The following is a 13,251-nucleotide window of genomic DNA, read 5'->3' on the forward strand; positions in this document are numbered from 1 at the left end:
CCTGTTTGATGTGGGCCAGGGACAGCACAGCTTCAATTCTGTGTGGGCTTGGAATCCAGTGAGGGTGGTCCTTATTTTTGGTGACTGACTACCGTGTTCCGGCTCCCGCCTTGTGATTGGCACAGGGCAAAGCGAGACAGGATATGTGTTTCGTCTGCTGCTGCTGTGAACACGTCTGCGTGGCGCACCTGATGGGGTTGATTATATTTACCCGTGCGCTGTCTCTATCGTGTCGTTCATTTTGTTGTTGTGTGTTACAGACACCGACCACTTTCCCTTCTTCTCATCCATCTATCTTGTGTCTAAGTGTTTTCTTTAAGAGGCACAGTTTGAAAAGTGCGATGTCTGTCTGTGTGTGTATGTGAGTGCATGTGTTGTGCAACAGGGTCGCACAACACCATGATTAAGTGTTTTGAATAATTGATGATTGCATCCCTCATTAAGTCTCAGTCTTCTGCTCCGCCGGGCTCCGGCTCTATTTTTATGCACCAGAATCCTCCTTTTCTTTTCCTCCCCACACTCTCAGTGAATCGATCATTCACTCGGGACTCTGTTGAGGATCCACGGGGGATGTGGGGCATCCACATCCTGTTGAGTGGGCACTTCAATTCAAAGTGATGATGGGGTTCTCCGGGCGAAGAGTGACTCCTGGTTTTAGAGCTGCTGGAGACCCGCTGGCGTCAACAGGAGAATATAGCACTGTGTGACCGTAGGCTACTAGTAGCTTCTTTGCTACCTTTGCAAAACCTCAGTCCGCTTCTTAGTTGTGTCTGTACTGTGCATAAGTGATGATCCAATAATACTATACAGTCCCACATTGCCGATGTTTGCCCGCCTCTCTTCTCATCATAAATCGGCAGATGTGGATGTGAAGACCATCTGATGTGACACATCTGCAGAGTGATTTGAAGAGGAGGCTGTGGTAGAAGAAGATGGCTATTGGTGTAGTGGAGTAGCGGAGGGGACTTAAAAGAGGCAGTGGGGGAGATCAGGCTAACTGGCTGACTGAAAGGTGGAGTCACGGAGCAGGTTTGTTAATAAAAGCGTTTCCACAGCTGCAGTTTCCACTCTTGCTCACCGACATCGTTGAGCAGGACTAATTATTAAAGTATTAAAAGACACACACACACAAACACACACACACACGGGGAGGAAGACATTTATTTTCATGCATTTCCCCTTAAAGCACGAGAAAGCAGGAATTCCCATCAGTAAATGCAGCGCTTTGGTTTCTGCAGCCGTGTGTCTATAAATAGGTTACACGACGGCCGTATGTCAGAGCGTGTGTGTTATGAGTGTTCATGGGCTGTCCTCACAGTCACAGGAGATTGTTGAAAGGTAAAGTGTGCTTGTGTCCCCTTTACCAAAATAATGTTTTAACCATAGCTGCTGCGTATTACTATATTACACAAATACTCTATAAGATCTATCATCCACGTAATGTCAGAATCCAGGAATCGCCTTTCATTTCAACAGCATCCTGTTGTTCCTGATTGGTCGGCGGCACCATCCTTTACATGCTGATTGAGATTCCCTTTCCAGTCGTTCAGACAGACGGGGAGCCAGCTCCCGGAGCAGCGCTGCGTTTCCGTGTTGCAGTGCGCTGTTGGGATGCCTGGTATCCTGGCTGCGTGCCTGCCGAGCTCGCTGCGCTGCTGTGCTCGCAGGCTTCCAAGTCAGCTGCAGTCGCCACTGCTTTAACCAACCACAATCTTGAGCCATTGGTTGCACTTGGCACAGATTTAACCACTTAAGACACAGTTTGCTTCTACCTCCAGAAGATTTAAGAGGTCTGAAATCCAGTGCTGGGTTGTGACACGGTGTGGAGGTGAAAGGATCAGTGTCATAAAAGGGTGTGTAGTCCCCGGTAGCAAATAGAGTTTCTAATATCAATTCCTAATCTCTTTTTAGTTTCCTCTAGTTGAGCAGGCTTACCGGTAATGTTTTTCATCTGTTGAATGCTTTTTGGCTGTTAGTCAAAGGAGCAACGATCTGGAGCAGCAGAATCAGTATGAAGGGACTGGAAGGAATTATCTTTTGTGATTTAATCCATCATTCAGATGCATAATTTACTTTGGCTGCATTGTGAAAATTAACCGAGCCAATTACCTAAATACAGATTTCATCAAGGGCCCAGCATTATTTTATGTGATGAGCTTCTACATATATTAATCTCTTATTGATCATTTTATTTTCCTCTTCCCTGCTCGTCATCTGTGTCTGTTTTCCACGTATTTAACTAACCATCTCAATCTTCTTTGTTACTTTCTGTTCTTTGCTAATAGATAAATGCAAGATGAAGATAAATGACATTGTGCTTGTTTAATTATTGGCTGAGTCTGGAGCAATAGAAAGCGATGTATCATCAGATCCTCTGGGTGTGACACTGAACTTTGTCCCACGGCTCATGCTCTGGAGTTTTTTTCAAACACACAGTCGTTCAGCTCCTTCATCCATTGGTGCGTCTTTCCTCTCATCTCCCTCGGCCGATCTCCCCATTCAATCACTCTTCACTCCTCTTCCTCTCTTGCAGGTTTTACACCCTAACTTCTTCAGCTCTCACACTGGTACGTGTCATAATCCCGTTTTATCACTTTGGAGTAAAGTCTTTGTTTTGTAGTTTTTTGTTGTTGTTTTCTTTAAATGGAAATTGCTTTGCTCGACATTTACTTCTGTCTTTGGTGAGTGAACGTTATTAGTCTATAAGCTGACATTTAAAGGTGGTTTTTACAAACTAGCTGCCAGAAACGAGGAACATTTAAGTGCGTCTGAGTTTTAATTTGAAAGCCTGTTCATTTATCGTACAGGCATCTGCATCATGACAGAATGTAACATGGGCTGACCTTTGACACACGCCGCTGTGGTTATTCATCAACGAGTGCAACGTAATGCTGCTGATAAGGCGTCTGCGTTGGTGGCGGAATACAAAGGTGGCGGGGGTGAAGGTGGAGGAGGAGGAGGAAGAGGGGGGGGGGGGGGGGGGGGTAAAAGTCAGGATGGCCAGAGGGACTGTAGAGGTCTCTATGATAATTCATTATTGAGACGGCAGGAGAGCCAAATGAGTGGAGCTGCTAATCTAACGCTGAGCCTGATGGACAGAACAAAATTACTCTGAGAGTGGGAGGTGGGAGAGAGAGAGGGGGATGTTGGGAGCCAGAACCCCCCCCCCCCCCCTCTCCCCTCTTCTCCCATTTCTTTTTCATTTTCTTTCCTTTACTGTGGCTGCATATGATTTCTGCCCATCAAGCTCCTGTTGGCAGCATCCTGTTTATCAATTCACACGTAGTGGAGTGCGTGCACACACACACACACACACGCATGTGCTTGTTGGCAGCACCCCATTTACAGACATCCAACTTTGTGCTTGTTCCCGTCCCTTCTTTCTGCTCCCGTCCGTTTCCTCCTGTGTGGCTTCAGAGTGGCGTCTAAAGCTTCGCTGCTACTTTTAGCTCGCTCGCTGATTCCAGGTCAGACCGCCGCTACAGTGCTCACGATGGCTTTTGATGGTGCTGCTCTCGCCTTCGTGTTTTCTGCAGGCTGGGTATTTGAACTGCTGAAGCCAGACATGGACTGCTTTTCTGAGAAATTGGCTTGTTCCTCCCCGCAGGGACTGTAGCTAAGAAGCAGAACTCTTGCAGGGCTCTCTGGAGAAAGAAGCATATGTCTGGAGCCTCGCAGCAGTCTGGAGAGCGATGGCGAGCAGATTTCTCATTTTTTGCCTCAGAGCCTCGTTTCTTGCTCGTTCTCTCCAGCTGTTTTCGCCTGGACGAGTTGGACTTCTTCGATTACTCTCATCGGAGTAATTTAGCAGGCAGAACATGAGCTCGGAACTCCTTGCACCTTTTTTTTCTTGATACATATTTTGAATTATGTGCTTCATGTAAAGCCACAGAAATAATGTCTTTGAATCTTGTTTTTTTTGTTGTTGTTGTTGTTGTTGTTGGAGAACTGAAGCTGTTATAGATTTGGTTAAAGGCAGCCAAAGGGCTTTTCATACGGCCTTTTGGACAATCCGCTTTTTCAAGTCGAGGATTGCCGGGGTTTTTTTTTTTTTAACACGAGGTCCAGATGCTGCCTGAAAGACTTCACAGCTAGAAGGAGAATGAATTCAAAGAACAAAAAGAAAGACACGTTCAGGGTTACGGCTGAAGCTGCTCATACGCCATCCTTTTTCTCTCCGCTTTTACCCCTTGCTCATTATCTTGCTCACCCACTCTATGTTCCCTCACCCTCCACTTTCTTTCCACTCTGTTCATTTCTCGTCCCTGTAACCCCGCTCTTCATACTTGCTCTCTCTCCATCCATTTGGTGGAACAGGGCTGCTGATAATGCCTGTAATTGGAGTGACTCACACTTTTCCAGTGTGTTTGGACCAGATAAAGAATATTGTCAGCATTTTCGCCGACACGGCCTCTGCTGGCAGAATTAAATGGACTCTGTTCTGTTCTGTCTGCAGCAAATTAAAAGCCTTTCAATTCATCTGTTCTCGCCCGAGGCTCACAGGGGCCTCCTATTCACACAGAAACACTGTAGAATAGGGGGGGGGGGGGGATGAGAGATTTCCTTCGTTCCAAAGATACACCAGTCTTTTGTTCAAGTCTGCTCTCAACCGCTGTTAGACAGAGACAGCGAGGGAATGAGGGGTCAAGCCTGGTAGTCTGAGAGGAGAAGATCGGCTCAGAACGCAGTCGGGTTCGTGATCCAGCTCGTCGAGCATCAATAAATGTTTCATCAAGGCAACGCCTGTAAGTAGAGGAGGTTAGATGATCTGGTTAAGCTGGTTTATAACTTTGAGGGTCATCTGCTTGTGTCTATTAGTTTACAGAGTCCCCGTATTTTATTTGTAGGGCAGAGTTAATATCTAACGAAAACATTTCTTATATTCCTACATGGGATGGAAGGAGAAAGTGCTTTTCAAGTGCTGTCCTTGCAGAAACACATTTTGGACTTGGAGAACGACGTGGAGAGCAGGTCCCTCCAATACGTTACCATGGGCAACACGCACTCAAGGCTCTCCTTAGAAAACGAGCTCATTCTCACGCTTGCTGAGAACTCTTGCGAGGTTTCTCCTGCCAAGTTTAAATACGCCTAACTGAAGCAAACTTCTTTCTTCCTCTCTTCCTCCCCAGCTCTCTGCGGCAGTGTGTGGGATGTTGTGTCAGGGCTGAAGCCCATCCCTCTCCCATGAGCCTGTGTGCCCACACACACGCACCTGGCGCCTCCACGCACACACCCGGCGCCCACACACACACACACTGACACTGTGAACTGGACTCTCGGAGCCCACCGGATCCCAGCGGAGCGGAGTCTAGTCCAGTTGGATCCTGAGGATGTCAACAGAGACAGAGCTACAGCCAGCGGTCAGGCCCAGCAGCGTCAGACGGGACTCCAAGAGGAAAGGTGAGCGGGCCGTCGCACCTCTTGTAAACTTTGAAGCTGTGCTGGAAGCTTCGGCTTGTTACTCTTGGAAGTGGTTCAGTCCATGAGGCAGGAAATCCACCTGTTTCTCCTGACACACTTTCAAGTTTGTACTAAGTCTTTACAGATTGTTGGCACAAGAATCCAGAATGTTTTTTATTCCATAATTACATTTACATTTTCTTTTACTGCTTGCTAAAACCCTGTCTTAAATCGTTTACCCTCCACCATGGGAATTGAATGTACTTGAAACCATTGTTAGAGTAAAAAAGCACATAATTCACACTGTTGTTATTATGCGGGTTGTTGGTAAAGGCTCGGCCCTATTCAATAGCAGAAGTAGGAGGAATTATTTGTTTTGCTAAAATAAGATTTTTTTTTTTTTTTTTACCTCTGCCAATGTGGGGGTTATGAAATCACCGGCGCTGGTTTGCTTTTCTGTTATGTTGGTGCTGATCCAGAAGAGATCGGTGGATTCTGGATCACTTTGAAATTTCCGTTAACATTGCAATCAGTGGAGCTTCAAAGGTTGTTCCTCAATATCTCAGTTGATTATTGACGGATGTTTATGGATTTTTCCCCATTATCATGCTGTATAAATAGATGCACAGACAGATAAGAGAAGACAGCAGGAGGGACAGTTTTCTCATTTTCCAGGAATAAACTGATGGGAGAGAGGGGCAGCAGAGAGCGTGAGAGGACAGCGAAGAGGCAGTTATCTCTAAATATAGTTGTCCACATTTTCCCATTTACTTATAATGGAGCCTTTTTAAAAAAAAAATCATCTTGTAAAATATGTATTAAATTCACTCACCAAAAATCACAGTCATAAATGTGTCTGATACGAACTATCATGCAAAATGTCTTCTGGATCTGATCCAGAATGAGGTCAAGAGAACAGATTACATTGTAACATTAAAAGGGATTCAATAATCATTTCAAAATAAATACACACCAACTCTGATAAAGATACCAAGAACAATTTAGAACCTTTTGGTGATGATCCAGATCACAATGTGGATGGTGTAAATCCAGTTTGGAGGGGAACGAGCTGCTTGGCGGAGGTCTAGTTTAATGTTTATTTATTTGCATTCCCATTCGCTGCCTCCTGGGGTCCACACAACAAAATACACAGACCAAATAATTTATTCTTTCTGAGGCTTTAGTAAATACAACTTTGCCAGCGCCTCTTTCCTCTGTATTAAACGGGACGTGATTTGTCACTGATGGTGGATTTGGGTCAGACGGCAGAATGTCGGGCTGCTGTTGTTCATTAATTGATGTGGCGATGTTTCAATGCTCTTCCTTGCTTCCACACAGGTGCAGGGATGTTGTGGTTTGTGGGAAGTAAATAGATCCAGGTGTGAGTAGCTATCAGGTGTATGAGAGCAGGTCCTGGTGGTGTCAGAGCAGAGATGATGCCAGGGGTCAGGCTGGCAGCCACCGCCCAGCTGACACCTAGACCTCTCTGAATAAGCATCTGATTGATGGAGCAAATACTCTGGACGCACGCAGACCACACACACATGGATCCTCACTTACACAATCACTATCACCTGCAGCAGATGCCTCGTTGCACACGGGGCGCCTCAGCCCCCACAAACCAGCGCCAGCTCCCCCATTCACAGCGAGAGACGGAAGAATGAATGCCTCTCATGTCCTATTTAGAAACCGTATTGTTCTGCTGCAATGGAGATCATGTTCATCATTCAGACTAGTCTCCATATGTGGGTAGATGCAGACACACACACACACACACACACACACACACTCACGCGCACACACAGGGACCGGGATTGAAGCCCAGAAGAGCATATGTGAGGAAAGATGAATGGTTTGCCTTCAGCATTCAGACTGTAGGGTTTGCAGTTTCTTCCCTCTGCCTTCATCCGCTGTCACACACACTCTGACTCGCTACCCGCCCCCGCCCCCGCCCACACACCCACACGCATTACATCTTGTCTTTTGTCCGCACTGCCGCAATGTATCACATCTTTGATTGAAATAAGATTAGCCATTGATAATTGAGTGCAAAACTGTTAAACATTAAAACAAACAATTACATTTCAGATTTCAACTATACAAAGCATTCTCTATGGGATTTTGTATTATTTGTATTTTGTTGTAGTTTTATAAGAGTAAATAAAGAGTTGGAATTTGAAGCAATTTGAAGACATTCCTTTGGGCTCTGTGAAAATTATCCTGAAATCATTGTGCAGTTTTTCTTGCATTTTCTAGGCTGAATGATTAATTATGAATATAACCAGAAAATGAATGATATAAATATCAGTACCTGATTATGAAGTTGAGTGTTGCTGCTCGCTCCAACCTGATACGGTTTTTCGGATTGCTTAATTTTATTTCATTTAGAATTTGAGGTGAGCCTTACTAACATATCTCTGTTCTGATCCAAGCTATTTCTGCCAACAGACACACACACACACACACACACACCCGGGTGATGAAAGCCAAATGCAATCACATGCCACACACAAACAATGAGTGTGTTCTGGGAACATGATGTCCCAGTGAACGTGTTGCCTGTGACCTTTCATGCAGCATATAATGTCTTTCTGTCCAGCCCCTGGTCGCTGTCCCGCCGGAGCAGCCGGGTCTGAATGAGAATATATCCCCTGGATGGCTGATCCTCGCCAGGGTATGACTTAGCTGTTGTGAGGAACCCTGCAGGGATAGTCCTTCATTCCCTTAATATCCTTCGTCTCCCTTCTCATCCTCCTCCTCTGCTCGCTGCTCTGACTCCTAAATGACCTTGCTCTGAACGAGTGAGACGCAGAGGAGAGACTGAACGTGAATAGAGAAAACGAGAACGACTAATGAGTCAATGTGAAAGAAGGCTGTTTAATCTCAGGCCTTTGTTTCACGGCTCTGTGGTGAAGAATGTAATGAAAAAGACTGCTTCGTGTCGCACATTCATCACCGCTAGTGTGTGTCGGCGTCGGCGCTGTGAGCCACACAATTCCGGCGTGTTCTTTAGTATGCTTCCTCGGTGATCTTAGGGGTCAGTCTTTCTTCCTTCCCGTCGTTTTTTATTGAATTACCATGACAGAGATGACCTTTGACCTTCAGCATTTAGATGACCTGAACCGGATAACTGTGGCTTGTTCTTGCTGCCTCTGATCACGAATTAGGCTGTTTTATTGCTCAGGCTCAATTGTTGAGGTATGATAGTCTCTATAAATCCTCAATAAACCCACAAAGATTACATCTGTCTACCTCCCTACCCTCGCTCTGATGTTCCCTGTCCGCCCCCGCCTCCTTCCTTCCACACCTCTTCTACTTATAACCATTCCAATATTAATGTCTGCGTCCATTTAGACTGCTGGTTGCCAAGTCCTTAAGCTTTTGAGCTGCTTTTTCTTGTTTTTATAGCTCATCATCACAGGTTGCAAATGGATGAATAGATTTAGAGGTATACTTTATTCAACCCAATTCCTGTTACAGCAGAAAAAGAAAACTGAATGATTATCATAGTCATCAATAAACGGTACAAGCACAAATATGAAAAGTAAATTTATCAAATAAAAGGGTCAATAAAATAAAGTCGGGGTAGTTTAACCAAAAGAGAAAATATAATAGTTCACATAAAATGAGGTTAGCGACAATAAATGCTAATAATATAATACAATGCATATTCTGGGGACCAGAATAAAAACTAAACTAGCAGGAATCTGTTAACACAGTTTGCTCTCAGGTCTTTACACTTCCTGTCATCTGTCTATCGCTTTGGGCAGGAAGGATCTCCTCTATTGGTTCTTAAAACTGGGGAGTTGGATCAACTTATTTGGGGAGCTGCTCCTTTACGATTCCTGTAGCTGGTGGAGAAGGTGGCCCTCCCCTCCATCACATCTTCAGATGTGAATTTATGACCTACAAAGCCTGCTTTCTGGAGCAGATGTTCCATTTAAAATGTGAAAATGGAGACACGCTGGTCTGGAAGAGAGAAAGATCCATATGTATGATTGAAGCAGGAAGTAAAGGAACAATGAGCGGAAACGGTGTAGCAGGAGAATCATGGAGCCCTTTGAACTGTTTGATGAAGCAAAGTAACTAAATGAACTGAGCTACTGCAGAACATTAATGATGCATTCATCGGTGTGAGTAGTAGGACACACACACTCCTGTGCTTGTAGGAACAGTCAGGAAATAAGAAGTAAAGAAAGTGAACTATTATTTTTGGAATGATAAACACTGAATGTGGTCAAATTGACCCTGAGGAAAGCAGGCGGGTCGAACGTTTAAATAAAGCAGTCGCTGATGTGTGTCTGTCTTTCATGATGTGACACAGAATATGAATACGAGTCATAATAACTCCCACTGCTGTCAACACAAACAGTCAACAGTCCCCCCACATCTGAGCCATCACGACTCTCCCACAAAGGGATTTGGCTGAGGACGTGTTGGGGGTGCATCTACAGTGTAGCTGGCAGCCAACAGCATGAAAAGAGCAGTTAAGGGTTATAGCTGCGCAGCTGTTGGCCTCCGTGTGTGTGGATGTGTGCGCGCGTGTTTGCTCGTCTCTGGTGTGCGATTAGCAAACACATTATCTTCTTTGTGTGGATATTATGCACACATCCAGTCGATCTGGCACAATCACCGCAGACATTTACTCTGATATCGTTCCCTGGGGAATCTTAGAGCACAAACAATGGTGTTTTGAGTGTGTATGTGTGTGTGTGTGTCTTCTATGAGAGGTAACCGGATCTGTTCCCTACAATCAGACAGAGATTGAATTGAATCGGTCGTCTGCTGTTGTGGTTGTCAGTGGAGACCAACAGTGGATGCAGGACAGTGGAGGACAACGTGACACTCACTCTCAGATAGCAGCACACACTTTCCAAATGTGGACAACTATATTTAGAGATGACCGCCTCTTCGCTGTCCTCTCACGCTCTCTGCTGCCCGTCTCTCCCATCAGTTCGTTCCTGAAAAATGAGCACACTGTCCATCCGGCTGTCGTCTCTTCTCACCAGTCTGTACATCTTTTCATACAGCGTGGTAATCACTTAGCACGGCAGCTAAGTGTGGCGAGATGCAATCGATGCTCTTCCCTGGCAGGCATCAGTATTCCACAAACACATCTTTCTGTGCTGCAACTCCAATGACGCACGCGTCTTCTTTTTCTTTATTGTTCAAAAACACAAAAACAAACCTTCCTTCAAGTATGACCACAGAGAAGGAACATTTCATTCTTAAGGCTTGTATGTGTGTCTGTGGGGGTGTCTGTTTGTCTGAACCCTATCATCCACAGTATTTGGTGAAGTTTTTCTCAAAGCCTTGCTAACTATGGTCTCTATAGCAACAGTTTGCTCCCTGCTTATCATTTTGCACAAAAGAAAAAAGGTCCCAAAGTCACACGCGTGCTCAGACAGAGCAAAAAGAGCCCCCTCTCCCCTGCTGAACCAATGAAAGGACTGAGGATTGAAGAGACAATCCTGATCTGTTGCATGCTGTCAAGCTTTTCAGTTTCTTTATTTCTATTTTTCATTACACAGTGGCAGAACGTTCATGGCATGGTGGTGATTGTGAGGCGAGGGCAGAGCTGAAAGCATCAAGGGATACGTACTCCGTCAGGTGCTGCACCTTCAACTTCCTTGTGTTATCCTTTTCTTTCCTGTTCCTCAGTCCCTCTCTCTCAGGATCCTGTCAGAGGGAATGGCTTTGTTCCACAAGATGAAACACAGGAAGATTGAGAGGGGAAATAAAGGGACTAAATATTTTGGCAAACATGAAAAAGAGATTTGTTCCGGGCCGGCACACTGACCTTAGTATTAAAGATGTCCGTCTTTGGGTGTGAGTGTGTGTGTGTGTGTTTGTACAAGAAGAAGAGTGACAAGGACAAATTGTGAGGTGAGTCAGTGTCATGACAGGAGGCAAGATATTATTTTTTTTATGCTGTCCACACTTAGTGCCAAGAAAGAAAAAAAATGACACCCATGCAAATGCACAAAGGATGTTCCATTTGTTACTCGTTGCCTTTGTAATTAAAGCCAGGGCAAGAAATAGGTTTTAGCTCCAAGAGTCTTACAGAGAGAGAGAGAGGGATGCTGGGACGTTGGATGGAAGGGAGGGTTTGCCTCCTGCGAGCAGAGAGGTTAGTATTGGCTTCATATTTAGTTGGGATAATTTGAAAGGATTGGATGAAATGAAAAAGTCATGAGAAAATTGGGTCACCCTATGCCTGTGTAGAACGTGCTGCGTTCGAAGTCATCTGGTAAAAACAGGACTGCTGAGTTCCATGTAGATGTTAGCGCTAATCAACAAGGGGCTGTACAAATAGTTCAGGTTGCTAACATTGCCTGAGAGCTTTTTCCACACGGCAGAGCACATCTTGTTATGGTGAAAATAGATTTTGAATTAACTTAACACGTGCACTCTGAGAATACAAACACTGTGAGCTGCGCTGTTCGCCCAAGCATTTCCTGAAATTCATTTTCCTTGCGTACCAATAAGTGAGCAATAAAATCAGTGCTTGCAATGATAGTTATTTCTATTTAAATAATCCCGAATCTCGCCAAAAGTTATCTCCAGGCTAAACAGCGTGTTTAGACTGACACAGACCCAAAAATATCCTAACTGAAAACAATTGGTGACAGTGGCAAGGAAAAACTGAGTGAGAGAGAAAGCTCGGGAATAGATGGAGGGATAAAAGGAGCGAGGAACAGGGACTCATGCACAACCACAATGCAAAGTGGATGCAATGAAATGTAACAAGCACCAAACTAGTGAGAGTGTGCACTTTCACGACAACCCTTGATGTGTCACTAAAAGGATAACAGAGGAGTAACATTAGTTAATCAACGCTTCATAGATTTGCACAGTTCATAGGAAGCATTTTCCCTATTTGCATAATTAAATGTTGACAGGCAACGTTATGGTAAAGTTTGATTAAATTATGTGCTAGTCCTATTTCAGCTAATTATTAACACAGTAAGTCAACATTTTGTTATTTGCAGAGGTATTCAGACTCCATGTTTATCCGTCCTTGTTGCCTACACGAACATACCGGCACTGTCTAGCTCAGGTGTAAAGCACAGTTTAAAGTCATTTAAAGAAGTCTCCTTAAATAATCGGTCTTTCTCAGTCCTCACCACACAAGTGAAAAGTTTTCTCTATCTGCTTTTCCCAAAGTGACCTTGATGCAGAGTGTGGGTGTTTTGGAGTGTGTCGGCGGTGGTGAGGCGGTCCTAAATGGCCGTGTGTTGAGTCTGTCCCTGATGTGTTCGCAGCTCTAATATCTTTTTCTGCTGCAGAGGATTGCTGGATGCCTGAAGACACACATGCATGCACTCACACTTTGATGCACAGACAGCTCAGGTCTGTGGCTGTGCTCCCGTCCTGTAGGTCAGAGCGGGTAGATGCAGCCGGAGAGAGAGGGAAGAAGGAATAGAAAAGGAGAGAAAAGGAATGTTGGAATGAGAGGACTAAAAGGTCAAGAACAGAAAAATGGCATCACCATAGCTCTTTGAGATTGTCCAACTTTGCTTGGCTCAACTCTAAAGCCTTTTCATTTTCTTTCTTTCTTTCTTTCTTTCTACATCACTGCTAAGTTTAAATCAGACAGATAAATGATGTACCCCGCAGGCAGAACTAAATTCATCTTAATCTAAGTCTCACATGATTTAACAAACACCTGAAAAAACAGCAGTCATGCTGCCAATAAGACAGAAAATTCCGTTAAGACGCGGCACTTAACGAGAGACAGCAGTAATTTACCATCCCGTTTTACACGTCACATTTTTTTTCAGGCATGTATATTTGCGTGGGATCAGAAAAGTGTGAGCTTTTGTGTGCCAAATCAATCGGTCAGAATTA

The 13,251-nt window shown here is 44.6% G+C and overlaps 1 protein-coding gene across 1 annotated transcript in view; it reads left to right on the top strand.

Annotated features, from left to right (window-relative positions):
• The first annotated feature begins 5,330 nt into the window (after window positions 1–5,330).
• dab1a (DAB adaptor protein 1a) overlaps window positions 5,331–13,251 on the top strand; it is a 32,466-nt gene continuing 24,545 nt past the window's right edge. The window contains exon 1 of the mRNA XM_068743431.1: window positions 5,331–5,400. Within this exon, the coding sequence (XP_068599532.1) occupies window positions 5,331–5,400 (70 nt within the window). The remainder of the gene's footprint in view (window positions 5,401–13,251) is intronic.

Source organism: Brachionichthys hirsutus, chromosome 9, assembly GCF_040956055.1.
Source record: "Brachionichthys hirsutus isolate HB-005 chromosome 9, CSIRO-AGI_Bhir_v1, whole genome shotgun sequence".
Lineage (NCBI taxonomy): Eukaryota > Metazoa > Chordata > Actinopteri > Lophiiformes > Brachionichthyidae > Brachionichthys > Brachionichthys hirsutus.